This window comes from Botryllus schlosseri, chromosome 4 (assembly GCF_051294905.1).
Source record: "Botryllus schlosseri isolate E-star chromosome 4, Bs_hap1, whole genome shotgun sequence".
Lineage (NCBI taxonomy): Eukaryota > Metazoa > Chordata > Ascidiacea > Stolidobranchia > Styelidae > Botryllus > Botryllus schlosseri.
Window position 1 is genome coordinate 27122405 of NC_137239.1, and position 23481 is coordinate 27145885.

The 23481-nt window shown below is 40.0% G+C and overlaps 1 protein-coding gene and 1 long non-coding RNA gene across 4 annotated transcripts in view; both read left to right on the forward strand.

Annotated features, from left to right (window-relative positions):
* The first annotated feature begins 320 nt into the window (after nucleotides 1-320).
* On the forward strand, nucleotides 321-3715 carry LOC145438390 (uncharacterized). The gene is made up of 2 exons (XR_013914926.1): nucleotides 321-541; nucleotides 797-3715. It is a non-coding gene; the product is annotated as an uncharacterized LOC145438390 (long non-coding RNA).
* A 9555-nt stretch (nucleotides 3716-13270) lies between these two features.
* Nucleotides 13271-23481, forward strand: part of LOC145438345 (zinc finger protein castor homolog 1-like) — a 36019-nt gene continuing 25808 nt past the window's right edge. For 2 of the 3 annotated variants that reach the window (XM_080315738.1, XM_080315739.1), the window contains exons 1-8: nucleotides 13276-15494; nucleotides 16120-16487; nucleotides 17193-17282; nucleotides 20002-20112; nucleotides 20914-21022; nucleotides 21087-21243; nucleotides 22089-22230; nucleotides 23177-23247. In XM_080315738.1, coding sequence (XP_080171864.1) covers nucleotides 16301-16487; nucleotides 17193-17282; nucleotides 20002-20112; nucleotides 20914-21022; nucleotides 21087-21243; nucleotides 22089-22230; nucleotides 23177-23247 — 867 coding nt within the window. In that variant the 5' untranslated portion in view covers nucleotides 13276-15494; nucleotides 16120-16300. Of the gene's footprint in view, nucleotides 15495-16119; nucleotides 16488-17192; nucleotides 17283-20001; nucleotides 20113-20913; nucleotides 21023-21086; nucleotides 21244-22088; nucleotides 22231-23176; nucleotides 23248-23481 lie in introns of all 3 variants that reach the window. The other variant, XM_080315737.1, reaches the window with a different exon arrangement.

Sequence of the window (23481 nt, forward strand, 5' to 3'; positions counted from 1 at the left end):
TGACGTAGGAACGCATAATGCGGCTCTCAATGGCATTAACTTCCTCGCGAGCAAGTTTGCGTAAAAGCATTCGGTCGGGTGAGTAATATTTTATGTTGTTTTTCGTATCACGCAGTGCTGGTAACAGGCGACTCCCGTTATGAGTCTCATCTCCGCTTTTCTCTCTTGATTATCGCGGCCGAAACGGCGCGGTATTAGCGCCGCAATTAATATTCAGAAGTTTTATGTATTTTACGCAGCAGCTGCCGGCTTGTAATAGAATGCGTCGATTAATGCGTGCCGCTGAATATCGGTAATATTACGGGGGTGCCTTTATTTTGTACATGCAAGCTAATGAAAAGCTAATGCAGCTAATTAAGCTAAGGAAAAGCTAATTAAGCTAATGAAAGGCTAATTAAGCTAATGAAAAGCTAAGTAAGCTAATGAAAAGCTAATGAAAAGCTAATTAAGCTAATGAAAAGCTAATGAAGCTAATTAAGCTAATGAAAAGCTAAGTAAGCTAATGAAAAGCTAATGAAAAGCTAAGTAAGCTAATGAAAAAGTAAGCTAATGAAAAGTAAGCTAATGAAAAGCTAATGAAGCTAATTAAGCTAATGAAAAGCTAAGTAAGCTAATGAAAAGCTAATGAAAAGCTAATGAAAAGCTAAGTAAGCTAATGAAAAGCTAATGAAAAGCTAATAAAAAGCCAATTAAGCTAATGAAAAAGTAAGATAATGAAAAGTAAGCTAATGAAAAGCTAATGAAGCTAATTAAGCTAATGAAAAGCTAAGTAAGCTAATGAAAAGCTAATGAAAAGCTAATGAAAAGCCACCTATATGTGAATTACAAAATTAATGTTAGAGACAGTTAGTCACACTTATCAGTGGTCACACTAACGTAGTAGGTTGGTATTAATGGTGTTTCTATTACTATAGGATGGTCATTGGTCATTTTACACCAGGCTGGTATTCGTTATTACGGTTCCTGATCCACCGACTATTATGGGTCGGGGCCTTTGCAAGACACCGTCTACGCGGATCGTACGAGCAGTACAAGCCCACACCCTACATAAACCAGAAACACTTGGGTAGGAATACTGGAACCGACTTGGGCCTGATTCGAACTCCCAACCAATTCGTTTTGCAGCTGCGGAGCTGTGAATACATTCAAGCGAACTAAAGCGGAACTAGTCAAGTATATTCCGCGCTAAGCATTATTCTTGTCGGATATTATAATAAAAGATCACGAGCGTCAATGCGTTACGACTCGCTAGTCGATAGGCTATACCTTGCCCCTCCCTGTGAAATATTATAAAGCAGAAATGATACGTGAATATCCCAATTCAGCGCAGCAAATATATGCAATTACAAAGTAGTACATATCCGGACGTTTTAAACGTTAGTTTACTCATTGCTCATTATCAGGATGACAATTGTGCCGATGTCTCACTAGTACGTGATTTAGGTTTCGCAAAGGTAACGAAAAAGAAGTCTTCCCAATTTTGAAATTATGCGCAGAATGATTCAGTTCTAAAAAAAAACGATCAATAATCTAAATTATAATCTGTCGATCATGATGTGAAGTTTATTTGTAAAATAAAAATTACTGTCAAGCCCACAACCAATATCCACGCGAATTCGGTTTACCAGACATATCGCGTGCCGAAACGGGTTAATCCAGTTTTGTATGATGCGTTGATTGATAGCAGGCATGCTGGAGCTTGTGAGACAATGCTGTTTTCAAATCCTCCTTGCCTTCCTAACTAATTACCATCAAGAAATGAACTCCCTTTGAAATGTCGTTGATGTTCATGTTCGTTCACGCTATCAAATTCAGTTTGCAAACATAACCGGCCACATTATCATGTTAGGCGTGCTGGCACTTTAGCACCGAGTAGGCAGAAAAACTTCGTCAGAGATCACCGCTGTATGTAGTGCCGAGATAACGTAGTGGTATAATCCACAGCTGCAACACCAATGGGTTGTGGGTTCGAGTCCGACCGAGGTCGACTCCAAAATTCCTACCTAGGTGCCATCTCATCCGTGTAAGCGGTGTCTTATAAAAGCCAAGAATGTGGGCCGTTGTACAAGTCGGCCGCTACGGAATAGAAATGTAGAAAATTGCCTGGTGTAAATGACCATGACCATGACCATATTAGTCGAGACCAGGGCCGTAACAGCACTTCGTCAGGCCCCCCAAAAAGCTTTGGTCTTGGGCCCCCCATAGGGTTATAGACCGAACTTCTGGGGGGCGAACGGCGATACACTTTTACCGCTATTCATCATATTCATTGCGAGTTTGTTTAGTGAATCAGCTTCTGTCGCCTAAGCGCGCGAAGCGCGGAAAATTTCTAGAATTCATGATTTCATGGGGCAGTATGATCGGGAATTGCATATATTGTTATCAATTTTTATCTTCTCCCTGCTCACGTAATCAGATTTGCCGGTAGAGCTGAGTGAGGTGTGTTTGAAAAGGTAGGACCACTCAATAATAATTAAACATCTTCGGGGGTATACCCGTTGGCAGGAACGAAACAGCACCTCGTCAGGCCCCCAAAAACGTGGGTCTTGGGCTCCCATAGGGTGATAAAACGACCCCCCCCATCACGTTGTTCGCGTTTGTCACGAAATTATCTGTACCGCATTGTGAGCCAGCGCGAAGCGCGAAAATTTTCGATGATTTATGATAAAATCGGTCAATCAGATCGGCGATTGCATATATATTATGCTATCAATTTATTGTCCTCTCTACTCACGTAATTAGATGTACCGGTGGAGCTGGCTGAAGTGTCTTGAAAACGGGAGGGTCCGTAAATAATGATTAAACATCTTCGGGCGGGCGGACCCGTTGATATGATCTCGTTACATGATATTATTTCGTGACTTCCAGTCTGGTATATCAAAAAGTATAGAATCGTCCGAACGTAGGCTTCTAAACTAAGAGACGCACACGATTTCAAATTGGTATTTCTTCACTGGCATAAAACTTTTCCCAGCGGGATGATATGTGTCTTGTGAGGTTCAGATTGCAAAGACAGGAACATTCGGCGCCAGTCATTTAGGAGCCTATGGACAATTAAACCTATATGTATTTTGTATATATAATGAAGTCTTCGGTCTGCATAAGGGCGTAGACCTTTTCGGCCAAGCTTTTCTCGCTGCCGATCGTTCTGGCACACTTCTTGGAGTCTCATGTCTTGATTGTATGTATTGGTGGGTGGTGGCGCGGTAATGGCCAATACCCAATAATATAGATAAAAGGCTACTTGAATTCGCGCGCAGCGCGAAAAAATTTTGAAAAAATTGCATAAATTTTCAAAAAATATTCTATGATTTATGCTAATTCACGAAATAATTTTGGGCCCCCTTCGAGCTCGGTCCCCCCCAATTGGGGGTTTGGGGTGCGGCAGTTACGGTGCTGGTCGAGACACACCATGAACACCTCAAAACAAACCTGGCGGTGCCGTCAAATCTTCCGGTTTGCAGGGTGCAGTTAAGTCTGAATTGGCACTATTGCAATCATAATTCAAAAATCCCTATTGAGAATCGAATATCCAGATTCTAAACTTGGATTTAAAATTTCGGATTTGATACATCCAGAATCATATGAGCGAAATACTAACCTGGACTTACTTCCTTGCTTCATTGGCTTCATTTTTACATTCGCTGGTTTCATTAGCTTTTCATTAGCTTAATTAGCTTTTCATTAGCTTACTTTTCATTAGCTTACTTTTTCATTAGCGTAATTAGCTTTTCATTAGCTTAATTAGCTTCATTAGCTTTTCATTAGCTTACTTTTCATTAGCTTACTTAGCTTTTCATTAGCTTACTTAGCTTTTCATTAGCTTAATTAGCTTCATTAGCTTTTCATTAGCTTACTCTTCATTAGCTTACTTTTTCATTAGCTTAATTAGCTTTTCATTAGCTTTTCATTAGCTTACTTAGCTTTTCATTAGCTTAATTAGCCTTTCATTAGCTTAATTAGCTTTTCCTTAGCTTAATTAGCTGCATTAGCTTTTCATTAGCTTGCATGTACAAAATAAAGGCACCCATATTACGGCGGGGCGTTCCGACGAAATACTTCTCTCTCGTTTTCAGCTGTTGTCTTTACAACTAACGAAAATTACCATTCGTTAACCCCTACGCGACCGACAAGCTGTTACAGTAGTGAAGAGTGTATGAGAGTCGCTAAAGCGTTAGCACGACAGTGTGTGGTAACTGCAAAGTATGCATATTCTATAAATGTTCCAGATATCGCTTCTGCCGCGACTAATAATCTTAATGCGTGGAGAAATTTCTAGCGGCAGATGTAGTGCTTGCTTTATGAACTCTTAGAAAAGCTTCTCGGAGGTACAGAGCTTCAATATATAATTGAATAGTTTATGCAGATTGAAATAAACGCGAATAATTTCGGCTGGCACTCGTCAGGCATAATCGCCAGCAATTCTCGAGTTGCTGACGATTACCCACGGAAATTGTCGGGTGTATTTCAATATGAATATACTATTCAATCTTACGGACTCTAGTATCATTTTTTCGTAATATTTTATTCGCCTGGTTAACGTGTTATCCCGTGGACGCTGTCGAGTGTATTTTGAATTCGGGGAATCGAGATAAGGCCGCGTTTCTGATGTTTCATTGAATCGGGTCCGTTCATTGTTTCAGTGCGCGATTTCAATTCTAGTTAATTGCCGGCGTGCAAAATTTTACGTGATAACAGGAAAGCGCACGCATCTAAAATGGGAATGGGAAGCGCGATCGAATACGGAGGCTAAGGATAGCTGCGCACTATTCAGTTTGTTATTGACGGCGTGATAGATACAGGTAGATAGATATATATTCGTGGCACCAAGAAACAAGGTAAAAAGATAGATCACAAAATGGCGATTTTAGTCTTGTGAGGCAGACTTGGAAACTAGAAAATGTTTACCTTTTCCGAATTAGATTACGGTAGTATTATAATTATGGCTACACAGTTTTTCCTAATTATATTAAAATTAGAATGATGGCTACTCAGTTTTTCCAAATTAGATAAAAATAAAATTAGAGCTACATTTTTTTCCTAACTAGATTAAGATTAGAATTATGGGTACACAGTTTTTTCAAATTAGATTAGAATTAGAATTATGGCTACTCTATTTTTCTAATTTAGATTGAAGTTAGAATTATGGCTACAGTTTTCTCCAAATTAGATTAAAATTAGAATTATAGCTACACAGTCTTTCCAAGTTCGATTAAAATTACAATTATAGCTACACAGTTCTTTCCAAATTAGATAAAAATTATAATTATAGCTACGCAGTTTTTCATATCAGATTTTTATTGTGATTATGACTACTACGCAGTTTTTCCAAATTAGATTACAATTAGAATTATGGCTACACAGATTTTCCAAATTAGGTTAGAATTACTGAAAACCTGGATACCGTATCAAGTTCCGTTCATATCAAATCATGGCTCGACCCGTTTCGCCGCATTTACAGGAAATCCAGAAATTAAATTAGAATTAAAATTAGAGCGTAGAAACATTCTAGAAATTAGATTAGAAATAGATTACCGGCATTTCGCTACAATTATTCTAAATAAATAACTGGAATTATGTAGTGTCCAAGTCGAGGGGCTGTGAGGCCTTCAGGGTCAGCACCCGTTAGATTATCTGATGCAAACTATATTTCTTATAATACAGCAATTTCGAATTAACAAGCCTTCTTTTCGGGCAAGCTTCATTTCGCCTTCAATAACAAGCAAGGTCATTCTTAATTCGAAGATCGAGTCGAGCGAATTACACGTGTATTGTTCTTCAGAGCGAGAAATTGCGAGCGCTGTTTATAATGTCGTGGCGCGCGGTAATAATTGTAGTACGATGCCGTTTTCTGTTAAGAGCGTGAGAAATTGACCGACTCCGTACTCAATCGAGCTGATTACGGCATATTAATTCCGTCCGTCACGTGGTATATTGCGAAATTTAGCGGACCTTCTAAATCGGCGAGCCGTCGGAATAAGTGCTGATTTTAAGATTGCGTTTTTTTCGCTGTCGCTGTGATCTCGCGATTATGCAAGTGCGGGGTTGTGCGTCTTTAAAAAATAGCGGCGTAGTTTCGTGAATAGCGCAGTCGCGGCGCGCTATCCTGGGGTTATCGCCGCGGGACGATAAAATACACATGCATGTTTTAGCGGGACCGGGTCGTGCAAGTAATTCACCAATCTTTGTGCTTATTGTGTTTTTCGAATATGATTTGGGGAAAGGCGCGTGATTACGTCAAGCCAGTAACATATGGCGGTAATCAAAGGCACGATATTACTTAGGAACATTCCGCACAGCAATCGGTCGTGTTTCGCGCGAGTTCGAAATTTTTCCGCGAATGTGTCTGTATCACTGCATATGCGGTTCCTTATGGATATAGTTTGTCGAACAAAACTGGCAATAGGTTGTCGACATTTCTTCTAGAAGAGCTTCTTGGGGGTATAGAACTACAATATATACAATTGATTAGTGTATTCGTATTGAAATAAACCCGAATATTTGCGGCGGCCACGGGTAATCGTCAGCAACCAGTAGAGAATAGGAATACGATGTTTTTTTCCCACTTTTCATTTGTTTCAATATGAATTTACTATTCAATTGTACATTTCTTCTTGTATGCAGTGCAAGGCGAGTTCCTCCCAGTAAAAATATCGGTGCGCTTTCTCGACTGTCTTAGCGACTATGCGCAGAAAGATGTGTTTGTTTCGCGTGTCAAGTGTAAATATTCCTTAACGTAGAAGTTATAGGAATGAATATTGAAAGTCTGAATATCTGGGCCCAAATTATTCTTGGAGTAATGACACGATTTTCAGCGTTGCGTCAAATGAAGTGGTTGTCTGCACCATCTATTTACTCAAACAATAATTGAGATTGCCCGTCCGCGCATGCACAAGAAACGGCGAATCTACTTATCAGGTAGAACGCGCAGCTTCGGGATTTGGAACTATCGAGTTTCCTTGGCCGCCATTAGCAAAATCTGTTTCAGCGTCAATGAAACTTGTGAATACCAGCCACACTTGAAGTATCATGCATTTAGTGGCTGTTTATCAGTTCCCCGCGTCAGTTGCCATTTCGTTTTGCTTTTTGAACCTAATTATAGTTGTGACAGCTGTTTTCTCCCTCGCTCTGTTTTCCATCATTGAATCGAATCACCAAGGGTTTTCAAGGAGAGAATGCACCAATAACCGCCAATGATAGGAATTCGGTTTATGGCCCGGATCAGCGCGCGGACTTGACGGCAGCTAAAAACGAGAGAGTTTTAGTTGAAGAAAGATAATGGAGGCGGAAATTTTTCAGTAGGCGCTTTTTAAAAAGTAATATCTCGCGCGGTGTCAAGTGGGCGGTTGATAATGAGCGTCTGCTTGTCAGAAATGATCCGAGAAGTTTGATTTCGGGCTATCGCGCTCCTAGTCGAGTACTTACGGCCGGCGATAATTTTTCGTGATAACGTTCTAAAGCAAGTTTTCCTGATTGCAAGCTGTCATTTTGCGAAAGTCCTGGTGGGAAAGAGAGGTGAGGTATTTTGGTTATAGTTAACGCTGTATTTTAGGCTACGTATGCTGGTTAAGATTTGAATACAACTTCTGTGTACACTTGGATGTCATATTAATCATATTGAAAGAAACCCGGATATTTTCGGAGCTGGTTAAGATTTGAATCTAAAGAACTTCGGTGTACAATTGAATAGTATATTAATCATATTGAAAGAAACCCGGATATTTTCGGCTAACACTCTTCAGGGGTGATCGTTAGCAACCAGTAGAGAATTGGAAATATAACATTGTATATTACCCCTGTCGAGTATCAGCCGAAAATATGAATGCCTATACTCGTAAGTTACGATTTCTCACTGCGAGTGTTGTGTGCTGTAAGTTTCTTATGATTTTCATAAACTCGTTTACTGCATTTTCCGTCAAGTCGCTGTGTTAACTCGTGGAAGGTTTATGGTTTTATTACTTTGCGGTACGAATTCCGGTGGGAAAACGCACGATGGCGCTCCCTTTGGCGCTTCTGTGACGTAACTTTCGATTTTTAGAGTCGATCTTTACTAGCCATTACGATAATTATGTCGGACTGTCTTTTTTCTTTGAGTGACCAAAACGCGGTCGCTTTACACGCGGCGATCGCGATTGGGTTTTTAAGAGGAATCCATGACCGCGGGCGATGCGTATTAGGGAAATCTCTGCGTTGATTGATCCCCGCGCGAAAAAGGGGATTTGCAACGCGATCGCACCGCGCAGTGATTTTTTCCAAATCCTACCAAAACCAGTTCTGTTCGATTCAACAATTCCAACTCATTATTGCTCGGAGGGAACGCGGCGGATTTAACAGCGGCGCTTTTCGCTGAAATGAGTGCAGAATTTGCGGGGCGCGGGCAGCGTTTCTGGAAAGGTAACGCAGTAAGGTACAGCTGTTTCGTGAGACTAGATACGCCTAAATCACGGCCGGTCATTATTCAGTTCGCAAATATTGCGCATCGTAGGATTGCGGTAATGTCAGCTTGGGAATTGCGTGTTAAGTAGCGCGAGAATACCGGTACAATTGAATAATATGTTCATATTGACGTGAATGGGGAACTAGTCGCTGACGGTTACCCCTGACGAGTGCGAGCCGAGAATATTCGGGTTTATATCATTATCTATGTCGTATTCAATAGTATGCTGTAGTTCTGTGCATTCGAGGGCATCTTGAAATACTGGTGCAATATAAAATACACGCATTTTCTGCGTGTTATGTGAATTCCTGCAGTTTTGCATGGGATAGGTAGAGATAATTTCACGCTGTCGCATCCGTTGTAGCGAGTACGGTACTGTCGAATGTTTTGACATTGTGACGTAACATCGTATACATCCGTCAACGATAATATGCAGTACGACTTCCATCCGCTATACGCTGTTTTCGTACTGCGTATATTTTAATCTGATTTTCTTTACGTTCTGAAATACCACGTTGCTGAATTGGTAAGTTGTTGATTACGTGTCCGTGTGTTCAACAAGTACAGCACAAACGCGTCATTTACGAACGGAACATCGGCTGTGCTGTGAATGGAACAGGGTGTAAATGTTCTGTAAAGCTCGCCAGCCCGGTATAATTATGTGCGTTTTCACACTTTATGGCAATATGACCTTGTATGCGTCTAGGCTCTTTTCTATTCGCGCGGACTTCTGTGCAAAAATTTGTCGCCTACCCGTTAATTCGATAGGTAGCCGTTCTGTTAATGGGTTTGTCGTCATTGTGGAGGTTTCTATGCGGTTATTGGTTACAGCCTTTTAGGATTAGCAGCCGGGAGCTGACATTTTCTCTCTGTCGTGTGACGAATTTTGCGCGGCCGTTTCTTTTAGCGCCACGTTTTCCCGAGTGAAACCCGCATTTTTATGGGCGCCCCGTAATTACGGTAAATAACTGGGTTTGCAGGCGGTAAAAGCGGTGCTGCTGTTGAGCAAAATTTTATTGCGCCGTGCGAGCTGACGTTTTGTGGGACAAGCGTCGAATGTAATCTGTAATCTCACTGCGTAACGTGATTATTGATCGCTGGTGTGTTTACACTGCGAGGTCTTGTGCGCACGAATTGATCAGCGCTTGAATATTACCTGACATACAATCCGTACGCATACCCGATTTAGCTTATGGACGAATCGTGGATTCTGCGATGCGTATAAAACTTTGTATTAGCCACTTAGGCTAAACATCATGCAGTTGGACAATGGTTTTACTGACCGCTAAGCGATATCCTCACTATGTTAACGCAAATCATTCTAGTAGCACGTGTGTCCCAGTTTCAGAACACTTTGGCGTATGGTATATGTAACGAGAATTGAGACTGTATACGACAATTCCCTGTTAAATATTGAATTTTAGTTGCTCTGTGTGAAATAAACAGTATTTCATGCGCCCTTCGGTGTGTGTAGTTCGAAAAATTGATCATTGGCGTGGTGTCAGTCTGTAATAAGCCTTGTGCGGTATGCTCCAGATATTTTGTCGAGAGAGGTAACGATATTTAACTCGGTATCAATATTGAACCGAATAATTTACACAATTTCACCCTGATATCAATGTAATCAGGTTTGGTTTGGTGTGCTGAATCATTGAAATATGTGGATGTGAATCCCAATTGAAATTTAAACATATCACACATGTGAAGTGTGTCCCAATTACTGGTAGGTAGCATTGGACTATAATGTTGGCTTCACTTAAAAACGTCTCGCTTATTATGCTTTCACTCGCGTAGGAAATATTCCGAAAGCGGTGAATTTCCAATTTCCTAGCAAGTGAAAATTTGACGTGGAATATTTCCGTGAATTTCACGGGCAGTCGCCAATTTCTTTAATAAACGCGCGCGGCCTTGTCGCTATTCAACAAACGCGCAGAGCTTTTGTGAGGCCGTCCTAATTTTTGCCTGTATTCTACTGGCAATGTTTTACCACGAAGTTAAGTGATTGGAGCTAAAAAGCTGTTTCTAATCAATTTTTTCGCTGCTTGTTGCGGTAAAATGCAAATTTAACGCGCTCGCTGTAATTTTGTAACTATATTATGGCGAAATAGCAAATAGCCAACATTCTAGCGGTATCAATAACGGCTGCGTCATACGTGGTTTTTCTGTGCGTCGGCACGGTGGCGTAAAATCAATCTTTTCCGATCCGGCATTGAGGTTCAATCGGCAATTATAAGTTTTTGCGACACACCCCTGAAAACGCGACCGAGCAGCTCCCCTTTTACTGTTAATTAACGACGGGATGGCGTTTTAAAACGGCTGTGTGTGCGCTGCTTCACCGCGGAAATGCTAATAAAAGACTGTTCTTTGAAAAGATTTCGTTCCCTTTCAAAGCGGTTCTTAACCGGGTCGCGAAGCAGAGAAATTGCCAGATTGATAATGATTCAATTAAGCCCGTTTTAGTAGGCTATTCGGAGCTTAGCATCTTGACGGACTATTTGCGAATATTTTTACAGACTCGGGACTTGGTAATTGGCGGTGTCGGGGGTGCGGTGATTATTTCATATAGCTGGTAATGACGAAACCCATTGTTTTTTAGATTACTATGGAAAATGTAGTTTGTACTGTACTGGTGGATATTAACGTTGCTTTGTGTGGGGTTTTCGACTTTTTCAACCTTGAAAAGACCTCCAGGTTTCTATGTGATGTGCATCAGGAGTCACGAGTTGATTAAATATGAATTAATATTTGGCCTGACAATAAATGCGTATCGCTTCGCTGACATAATAAACCTGGCTTTCGCGAAACGCTGAGTTTTACCGAGATAACAACAATTGGGTTCATTCGAATGCGAAAATTCGCCGATGTCAGTTTTTTTCGCGTCGATGCGGTAAACAATTTTCGGTGCCCTTTGCGCTGTCAGTCACGTGATCCGACCGTCCAATGTGGTGGCGGAAAGAGACGTTTTCGTGCAGCGCGCGCACGCGTACTCTGGCGTGCCCTTTGGCGATAAAATTGGTAATGGGGTGATGTTGAAAATGGTTCCTCCGAACGAACAAGAAGTTATAATTTCTGTGTCGCATGGTGCCAGCTGAAATACGATATATTATTAGATTTGAATAAAATATTGATATCGAAATCAACCCGATTGTTTCTTCTCATTTCGGTTTCATCGCCTTTTCTTATTTCATTTTCAAAAGAAATAACACCACCCCGTTCGGAATTCTGTTCAGACTAAATGCTTGAACGGAAACAATTGCCAATCTGTATTCAACCGTTTTCACGTCACACTTTCCGCATACGTGTATTCAACTTTTACCGCGGCATACCAATTCAATCAAAACCAGCCGCCGTTAGTGAACTCGGCACGAATTCGCGTGTTTTTCAAAACAAAATATTGATCGCGCGTGTTTTTGTTCCCGGTGTGCCTGTTGCAGGCCGTCTTTTTACGGATTTTCGACGCGTGTTGACCTGAAATGGGTCTATCCCCTGAGGAGGTATCCGAAATTTTCGAGAAGCCTGCTTGTGATACGTGCGAGTGTTGATTTTTGACATTGGGTGAATGATAATCTAGTATGCCAGCTTACCTTGAACTTTTGCGCTGCATTATACTCGCACACCAATCAGTATACGATATGTTTTGCCAGTACGTACTTACAGCCGACTCGATCTGATGAAATCAAATGACACTGCGCCGCACGCCTGCACCGTTGCGATGGTCTGTTGATGGATTAATTCAGCTCACAAAATTTCTGACGAGGAAGTGAATTGGTCGCCCGCATTTTTCAAATCTGAGCGGCCTTGCGCGCGTCTTGGCAGGAAATATCTTCATCTAAAAGGCGACATCAGCGTTTTCCTATCTCGAGTCTTCCATTCGATTTGATTAATGCACATTCTCGCACTCGGTAACTGCGTCCGTGACTTGAGATTTGCGAACCTGGTCAATAGGTACTGTGTAGCGGACATTACAACCAGAAGATTTACAGCTTCTCCGAATTCGATTAGAATTAGAATTACCGCAGCAAAGTTATTTCCGAAATAGAGTAGAATTAGGATTATAACTGCATAGTTATTTCCAAATTAGATTAAAATTAGAATTATAGCTACACAGTATTTTACATAGTAGATTATAATTAGAATTACTGAATTCGCGAAAGCAAGTAAGCTCCTTTAGCATTTACAGGAAAAACAGAAATTGGATTAGAATTATAATTCGATAAAAGGAAGATTTCACAAATTAAATTAGAATTAGATCAGCGGCATTTCGCTTCAATTAAGTAGAATTACCTAGTTGTCCAAGTCTGCTGTGTAGCGTGTATTGTGTGTGTTTGCTGAATTATTTTGTGAACGCCTCAAAGTTAATCCGTATGGTATCTGGGAAAACGTTTCGTTAGCATCGTGCAATATGTAAATTGCACCCTGCGCATTTTAAAACTGCGGAAGCAATTGTACAAAAGAAGAGCCTCAGCCGTAATATTCTGATGCTTGCGAGCATTAATTGATATTTGCAAATCCAAATACTCTTTCTGACTGAAATCCGAATCCTGAATTCATTTCGTGCGACAAGTCCATTTTAATAGGACGTTATATATTTTGTCCTTGATGTTTTGCGGCATATACACCGACTCAGGATATACATACACACGATCTGTGCATATGCATACCACGAGTGCATGATGTGCATATGCCGCTGGACAAGAAAGTACAGATAATACAGCCTTGTATGGCTTTCACCACCCCTCTGTTCTATCCCAGTAATGCTGTCCGCCGCATAAGCCACACATACCACTTATACTGATGAGGTCTATGGCCTGACGCCGCATAAGTCACAGATACCACTTTTACTGATGAGGTCTTTGAATTGAATCGGACGGGGTTTGGACCCACGAAATACCGACCGAGCTGGACGCTTCACCATTACGCTATCCTGTCCGGCAAGGACTGTAATTTTGTCGACATTTCTCGTGAAAATTGTGTGTTATTAGTAATTACAGTCCGAATCCGGATTCAAAGCAGTCATAAATCCAATGCCACTTCTAATTCGGCCAACATCTTTACTCTACAAATCCATTTTCCAAACCAAATGCTCATCTCCGCTTTCTACCCGTGGTGAAAGCGTATCAGGCGCTTTTTCGCGTGATCTAAACGGACAATATCCGGTTTATGTGGTTCGCGCGATTATGACCGCGCTCGATAATTATTCGCAATTCATACGGGCGAGGAGATAAATCAGCTTTCCGCGCTAAATCGGGGGGAGACGGATTGCACTAATTTTTGCGCGACATCCCGCGCGTCGGATAACTTAACGCTCGGCCGCGCTCGATTTTATTGCAATTTTCTGTGTCCCGTCCGGATTTTCGGAGAAAAAATTCGATAGTTTATCAGCCGGTAATGCTTGCGCATCGATTTTTCGGTGGTTGTGCTCATTTTGCCGATTGATCGGCGAACGAAAAACGCAGCTTTTACAGGACGGTGTGCTTTGCGAAATAACGTGCGCGCCATTGGCAGATAGGCATAGATTTTGCAGGCTGCCGTACTACGCAAAATATCGCTTGTGCCACCGGGAGATAGGCATAGTTTTATTGATGCTTCGCCGCGGTTTTATGCCAGCGCGCAACCGCGTACTTCACACATCACACGGCGATATTACGTAATGAATTTAGGGCGATGTTTTTTTATGCTTAGCCTCGGCACCTTGAAACCGGTTCACGCTTTATCCTTGCTTCTTCAGGAAATAGACACGGTTTCTGTTGCAAAATTTAGGAGCATCTCGACCAGAGTTGAGCGTCGGTGACTTCCGCGCGTGCGAAGTTGTTTGTTCTAGGCCTAGATCGCTAAGGAAGTACATTGTCATAGGCTACAATTTTGCGCTTTCAATTTTATTATTAGTATCGCCTGCGACTATTACGCAGTTATCATGAAAGTACTAGTCGTAAATCTAATTTGTGCATTCAGGATGCTGATAAAACTTCTAATAAATAGTGGGTCGCTTATACGTTTCTCGACGCCAGAAAATCTAATTTACGCATTCAAGCTATTGATAGTGTGCTTGATAAATAGCGGGGCTCTCGATACGTTTCGCCAGGATTAATTACGTTAACTTTTGATAACCGAATATCTGCGTGCCATAATCTGTTGGCGGTGCGGTTTATAAGGGCTTTTATTTATCTAAATTTCGGATTCGGGCCCGTCTAGACTTGTAACTTAGCCGAAAGCGTTCCTGTGTCGTGTTTGTGTTTGGTTTACTGGGTGAGATGTTGTCCCAATGTCTGATTGTCGGCGATTATTAGGCCTGCTGCCCTAGATTGCAAAGTATCAGCCTTGATTTTCGTGGCGATTTTGGCGGGCGGCGAGTATTAGTTCTTAGAACCGCGCTGACCTACTTATTAATTTCGACGATGCGGCCTTCACTTGAGAATTTTGCGCTGGAGTTTGTTTGCCGAAGCGCGAGTCGCTTGACTTTGCTCTCTTTTTCCTAGAATATATTTGTACATCGTTTAAAATTCCTATTTCGGTATTCAAACACGGGACGTTGTTTTTCTGCATGCTGACCCTCAATATATCAGTGTGGTGTGTTTAGTTTTCGTTGATGTATAATTTAATGACGTTTTGGGCTGCTGGTTATCAGCCTGACTTTAGGTTAAGGATATGACAGGATGGAGTAATTTTCGACTGGTATTTACGGAAAAAGATAACAGTTTACCGTGAAATTTTGGGCTGCTGGTTGTTAGGCCTGTATTAGGTTTTGAAAATGACACGATGGAGTAATTTTTGACTTATATTCTCTAGAAAATGATACCAGTTTCACCACGCTTTATCTACTTCTGGATAAAATTATAATGCATTGGTGTGTCCGAGGTAGAAGGATTTTACGATCAGTAATTTCAGAATTATCATTCTCCTCTAGGGAATTTCAACTTCAGATAACTGCCTTCAAAGACAAATTTCCTGTTCTGAAATTAATGTCACGAAAATGCTTTATTTTGAGAAGTTGAAATATTTGCGGTGGCGTGCGGATTTGATTATTATTGACACTTCGTTAGAAATTGTAGCCTGTGAGGTAGGGCTGTTCAAAAATAACTTTTTTTTCCCGATTCAAGCCGGTCACCTCTTAAATCGTCAGGTTACCCTAAAAAACGATGCACACCAAATTTGGTTCAATTCTAACAAGTATAGGGCTCCGCGGATCCAATTGAATTTTTTAATTTAAACAGGAAAATTAAAAAAAAAAAAATTCTAATTTTTCTGTCAACCCCATGAAATTGTTGAGCTGTCTTCAGAGACCATGCAAAACAAATTTGACTCAATTCCAAGTAGTAGAAGCGGAGTTATTGGAGTTTTTCGTTGATATTTCTCGGATTATCCTTGATTGGTGGATAATCCGTGATTTATCAACGAAAAACTCACATAACTCCGCTTCTACTACTTGGAATTGAGTCAAATTTGTTTTGCAACGTCTTTGAAGACAGCTCAACAATTTCATGGGGTTGGCAGAAAAATTTGGAAATTTTTTTTTTTAATTTTCCTGTTTAAATTAAAAAATTCAATTGGATCCGCGGAGCCCTATACTTGTTAGAATTGAACCAAATTTGGTGTGCATCGTTTTTTAGGGTAACCTGATGATTTAAGAGGTGACCGGCTTGAATCGGGAAAAAAAAATTATTTTTGAACAGCCCTACTGTGAGGTCTTTGACTACAAATACAGGGATAATTTTCCAATGGAATGCATCAAACTATCGCATTTTCATATAAAAAGTTCTCTTTTCTTGTTCTCAGCTCTATTTATGTAGTAGGCAGGCGCTAAAAGCCTACAGTGGTCGTAAGGTTGAGGTTGTTTGAATTATTCTGGCCGGTTTTGAAGCCGCCATGGCGTCGCGGAGGAAAAGCAAGCCAGCCCGGCGTGTGGACTCGATTTGCAGTAAACTGACGGGGTTTGGAAATCCGGCAGATTTCTCTAACAGCACCCGTAAAGAAGAGCCTCGAACAGGCAACAGTCAGCCTAATGATCGTCCGTCTGTGGGACCGATTTCGAATGACAACGACAGACTTGATGGTGGGTCGGTCTTACTTTACAATCATACATGAAGTTATTTAAAGGGGTCTTTTGAAATCTCTACTAAATGTTGACAAATACCACACACGAGTTTTAGCTTAGAATATTTGGGTTTATTTCAATATGAATATAAATCATTATGTCTAGCCCTTGTAATTCATCTTTCAGAGCTTTTCCAAATTAGGTTAGAGTTAAAATTATAGCTGCACATTTTCTCCAAATTAGATTAGAATTATAGCTACACAGTTCTTTTCAAATTAGATTAGAATTACTGAATTCGCGGAAACCTGGACATTCAGTACCAATCAGGTCAAAGACCATTCTCATGAGCACGAGAACAGCAAATGTCTGTACACCAAGCTTGGCGCGTTTCACGCTATGCAGTTATCCGTTAGCATTGACAGGAAATGCAGAAATTAGATTATAATTAAAATTCGAGCATAGAAATATTTCACAAATTAGATTAGAACTAGAATTAGGTTACTGGTATTTCGTGCTAATTTAGTCAAATTAGACAGCAAGAATTATATAGTTGTCCAAGTGTGCCTACGTGTATAAATATGCTTGGTTTTCTGCGGCAATACGTCATGATCCGTTTTCGTGCAAATTATTTCGTTGAATCTCAAAAACCGAATCCTCCGATTGACAGTGCTTTGTGGGGTCGAGATTGGTTTATATCCTATGTATATAATTTTTTCGTTTTAGGAGTTTACGTTCTCGAACCGGAGAGCGTGAGCGACGGAGAAGGACACCAACAGAAAAAAACCCGTCCTGAATATTCGGCGCTCAATTCCAGTAAGCCTCCATAAATACCTCTTTCTCTTGGACAACGCATAAATCGCGTGATGCCTTTTCCTGTATGAATGTGACTTCCAGTTATGCTTTCTGTAGTTTTGTCGGTGATTCTGTCGTATGAGTGTGCGGAACATATTGTAATGGTCGATGTTTTTGTTGCGCGGTTTTATTTCCACGATGAGTGTATCTTGTGTTGTCGATTTGGCGTTGCCTTTGTTTCCTACTTTTGAAGCGGCATACGTTTTGTAATCATCTTGCTGCGTGATAAAGTGTGTGCTATTCAATAACTAATAGCAGATTTTGTTGTTAAAGCAGCAATGTAACAAATTGTAACATGAAAATCGGCATTGTAAACTTGGTAAAACCAACCGACATTTCAATGGCAGTCTAAAAGTCAATAATTTGCTTTCTGTACATTTTCAATACAAAGTTCTATGGAAGTGAGATAGAAACATGTCGCTTCCGCAGCTTTTAAGCCCAAAACTAGCTTTGGAACATAAGCGGTATCCAAGATATGGCAAAATTTGCTATGTTCGGCTCGTTCGGTGATATTGCACGGCCACTAGAGGGTGCAGGAACCTGAATTGGTGATAGCAGTAGATTTGGGACCAAATATCAAAAGGCACTTTTTGAAATTCAAACTTTTCTTTTTCTCACTCCACCCTATAATAGCTAGAGGCGCATGAAAGGATTGTGGAAATATGTATCGAAATATCGATGCAGCTTCTTGTTAAGATAATAATGCACCCTTGCCCTTCCCAACTACCATATTTCTGGGGGACGGTGGGTAACTACCTACCTACCTGAAATGGTACTTATAATAAGACTTGTGGGTTCGGTCGTTCTTAGAGTTTTATAGCCTACTTGACCATTTTAAATATGCCTTTTATTCACTCACACATCTTCCATGACTGAGCTGGGCACGTTCGCGATTAATGTTGAACTAGTATGATAGGGACATAGGGTGTCTGGCTGGTCGAAAACAGTCTTAGTTAATGTTACGTCAACTTGATTTTTGTCACAGAACAGGGGTCATAATCCCCAAAAGTGATCAATTTGTCAGACAAAACATGTTTGTATGATATGGCACCCTTAATTTTATGCAAGCAAACATATGAGACATTTGAATGAACAATGCTACAAATTCTAAATGTCCTAAGTGTCCTAAAGTAGTAGGTTATTTGGTACCAACAGACAGCTAGTATGTAGGCTTAACAAGTCACACAATATTGATGATCAACAGTTATCTGTGACACCACTATTATCCCTCAACTAGCGGCCAGCAAAGTTGATAAATCTTAAAGTAACCGTGCTTTTCGTTTGGTAGGGTTACAGATATGTATCGGGATTTTTTTCCTGTTAGTGACCATAAATATTGGATTTCCATGTTGTCCATTGACCAGTCATCCATTTCCTAAGTTCCGTATTAAAAATAGCTCATTTCCCTGACAAATTGTTCAATGCAGACTTGAATGATATTCATAACATGTTGGCAGCAGCTAATCCAATGCATTTTATAATCCTACATAAGTATTGATTTGAGATATGTACTTCCAATAGGCATTAACCATCTGAGCCAAAGCATTGAAATTGACGTTGGGTTTTTGTTTTCGATGGAAAATTTATGTTATTGATCGGTGCTGTTTTCAAGTTATGAGCTCCTCCGTTCGTTTTGTCCCGTATTGATCTCTTTGATATTGAAATGGACCTTTAGCTTGATTAAAAATAGATTGCGCATTATTTTTGCGAGGAAATTTGCAGTCGTGGACATTTCAACGGTATCTATCGAGTTCATTCGAGCCACCTTGCAGAATTTACCATTAAGAATGGCAAATTATTTTAATGCTGATAGATGGCGATCCGTCGATCATTCTCTTATATTGTGCGGAATATCTGTATCGCTATTTTCTGAAAGCAATTTCCTGGTGTGAAGTTTCGATGTCTAAGTGGAATTTCGAAGTGTGGGACAATATTTGTATGGGAAGCGATCTCGGTTTATCATAATATCACAAAACGCGGAATTTCCTCATACGCTGTAAACTTGCGGACGCAATTTACTCGATTTAATGCATTCACAATGTCATGGAGACTTGGTATTTCATTTTCTAGACAGTTTCCAATTTCCCATCAGTCAATTTTGAGCTTGCATATAATATGATTCAGCGATTATTCCGCTTGATGAACCAATAGCTAGAAAGTTGTGCTATGATTGGTGAAATCTGACATTTCATGCCATCCGAATCAATGATTTGCAGCTTGATAATATGCGACTTCACTCTTGACTCAAAATCTGCTTATATTACGTGATGGACACAACATTGAGAGCTGCGGTGTAATATTTAACCATTGTTATTTACGATATCTTGCGATAAATATTTAAGATGTGAGATTTGAAAATTGAGACCGAATGCGGGATATTAAACTTTTCACGGTTTGACCAGTCGGGCACGCAATAAAGTTTCAAATGTGGGTTGACATGTGCCAAAACGAGAGGGTTAGCTCTTAAAAATATACCGGAAAACGTTAAGACGTTGTATAATATGGGTTTACGCTGGTGGTTTAACTGTTTGCTAACTTCAAAATTTCACTATTAGGCCTACTTTTTTTCTGAATTAACTGGATTGGACGATTGTAATTTTTGGTCTCGCTATTGTTATGTGATCACTGGAATTGTATCTTGGTTTTGATTTAATTTGAAAAAAACTCCCTCACTTCTCAGATGACATGGACGCAAGAGAAACTTCACACAGCGCCGAAACGACAACCCCGATCCAAAGTCAGCCTTCGGCGGGCTTGGATCTTTCGGTTAAAAGGCCGAAATATGATACAGGTATGTAGCAAACCGGGGACCTTGCCGCAAAAATACATGCGTGATATCGGCTCAATGAATATAATGACCCATCAAAGTTGATGTTTCCGTTCGTATACTCAGGAATCGATACGCCCTTAGTATAGTAACTCCATAATAATAACCTTTGTGTCGGCTGTTTCAGAATAAGTTTGTTTCAGATTTGTCTGGCTACTTGATGAAAATTGTAAGGTTGGCTAAAAAAAAACTGCACATCAAATTCGCCTCAATTCCAACCTGTAGAAGGGTAGCTATAAGAATATAAATTTTTAGATTTATTATTAAAAAAATTACAAAACTTTTTCAAATTTTACTGGATACCCCACAAAATTGTTAGGCTATCTGAAGTAAGGATGCGTAACAATTTTTTGTCGATTCCAACGTCTAGAAGAAAAATGATCAGAGCATAAAATTTTGAAGTCGAAAACTAGTATTTACGGTGAGAAATTGGTCATTGTTAATTGTAGAATCGCCCAGCGGCCAGCGTAAATACTATTTTATCAAATTTTCGTATATGTGACTCATCTATTGCCTTCCCTTCACATCCTATAATTGTGTATCAGGGCGCAGAGGTTAAAATTATGAAGGGGCCAATGCTATTTTCACCACGATGCGACCCAGTGAGCTTGATGTCATCAATGTAGTGACATAATGGCACACAAAATAGACTTCAAGGTAAATACCATATCTCGAGTCATTTGAAACCAGGATAGCTGCTCTGTAATTTTCGTTATAATGGCATCCAAGTGCGGAGATTGCAGTGTCTTTCGATGTTTTTCGCAGACTATGCAAGTGATGCCAAATCTGAAAGCGCTACACCGATTATCCATCCTTCTATGGCGGCTGAACAGGTTGCGGGATTGAACGCTATCAGTGAAGAACAGTTGAGGAAGTAAGCATCTGGTTGATTTAAGTGTCGGAGGCTTGTACTAAGTATATCTTGTCCGTTATTAAAGGTATCAAGAGCTCACCGCCATGCTGGAGTCTGGCAAGAACATAATGGAAGCTATGCAGGAAGTCGGACTCACGACACAGCAGTTTTTCACGTTGCATTGGCTCAGCCAATTAAGCAATCCGGATTCGAAAAAAGAACCCCCAATGGATGGATATCAGGTAAAGACCGTCGTTTGTGATCTGAAATATTCAAAGTCTGTTTTGGTCACTGCCACGATGGTTGTTTTGTCGGTATTTGACTTGAACTACGTACAAAACCAAGTATTTTCAAATAAACAATGTCCTTTGGCGAAGACACCACCATGGTAATAGTCCTTTACATTTCACAACTGGTAGGCATATTGATTTATTGTTGCAGTTTTTTTTCAATTATATTCAAATATACAATCTCCCTAATTGTCACGAAAACTGTCCATCATATTTTACAATTGGTATCGATTTATTGTATCAGTTTTTGATATCATAATTTATGGTTTGATAGCGATCATGTGTTGAATTTCTACAGAACTGCATTGATTATGGCTTGTAAGGCACATTTTTCATGTAAACCTCTTATCCATGAATCGTTGTATAGTATTCTGTGTGGATGTAAGGCGGTATTGCTTGCTGACCACAAATATTAAGCTATCGTAAGATTAACAAATACTCAAATGATAGAATCATGTTCAATCAATGTCTCATTAGTGGGCTACGCTTCCAAGGTCATGCTGATACAAATGAGTAGTAGCAATATCAAAAATGTGATAAACAAGGCTGTTAGTAATGCGATGAGACTTATTAAGAGGCATATCAGCCACGGATTGGCAGATTTCATGATGAAATTCAGTTTACTTCAAATTCTAGCCAGATTTGTTAATAATTGAAGAGTAGCAATAACGAAAATGTTCTAAACAAGGTTATAAGTATGCCATAAGGCATATCAAGACGCTTATTTGTTGTGTACCGATGAGTGTTCTTGTTTATTGATTTGTTTTGTTGCTGTCAAGCCTTTGTCTTATTCGCAGGACAATGCGCCACCGCCCCTGTCGAGGGAAGATTTCATACAGCAACAAAAACAAATGGCCGCATCTTCGCAAATGTCTCAGCATTCGAATACGACGCCTGTCGGCGAAAGCAAGCTACCAGTTCCACTGTATAATGCGCCAGGTATGATATAACGGTAAAATATTGATAAATCTCGGTTATGTTACCGGCCATGAAATATTTAGAAGCAGATATTAACGGAATTTCTCTTTGTTTAGTGTGAATGTGTGGTTGCTCCGATCTTTGGTCAGCGCGATTGGTCAATTCTTTAATCAATAATGTGTTTATAGCTACAAAGTTATTTGAATGGTATATATTCATATTGAAATGAACAGGAATAGTTTCGGCTGACACTCGTCAGAGGTAATCGTCAGCAACTAGTAGAGAATTGGAAAGAACATTGTATATCAACAATCGCAGCACAAAGTCATTTCCTAATTAGACTAAAATCAGAATTATAGCTACAGTTTTTTCCGGGATAGATAAAAATGACAATTATTGCCACACAGTTTTCTTTCCGAATTGGCCTAAAATTAAAATTATCTCTACACAGTTGTTTCCCGAATTAAATTAGAATTAGAATTAACGAATTCGTGAAATGCTGGAAATTAAATCAAATTCAGTTCTTGTCAATTAAATAGTTTCTTCTCATGAGCATGAGAAGAGCAAACGTCTGTACGGCAAGCTTGGCTCTTTTCGCAGTATGCAGTTCTCCATAGAAACATTTCAAAAATTACATTAGAATTAGACCAAAGACATATCTCACGAATTAGATTACCGGCATTTCTCTCTAATTAGTTTAATTAATTTTTTATCAGTTACTTGGAAAAATTTGTTACGTTAGTTGTTTCCTGTTTCATAATATGCATTCTTGTGAGGTGGTATTAAATGTGTATGTTTGTAATAGAAAGCTACCAAGCTGTCCTAGCCGTACGGCCCTTACGCACAATGTAAAGAAGCGGAACTGCCTGATGATCTGTATTGTTAGGTGTTAATTTTCTCTGTCGTAGTCTGTAATTTGTGTTATAGTATCACTTGTCTGGTGATAATTGGCTCGATATGTTTCCAGATGTCCCTAGTGAGGACCCGAACGAACGTTTGAAGAATTTGTTCATGCAGACGTACTCTTTGATGACGCAGGTATGGATGGTGTGCGGTGATTTTAGGTTGTGGTTAAGTATCTTTCCCTGGACTTGAAGTTTATGGTGTCTGGCTTCTAGTTAAAGACAATGTATCTATAGAAAGCTCTGACTCAAAATGTAGCTGCGGCGTACGGCTCAGATTAAAAATTACATTCCAAAATGGGAAAAGCAATGGATATGATAGACTCTGATGTGATAAACGCCCCTCATACTTTCACCTCATATCTTGACC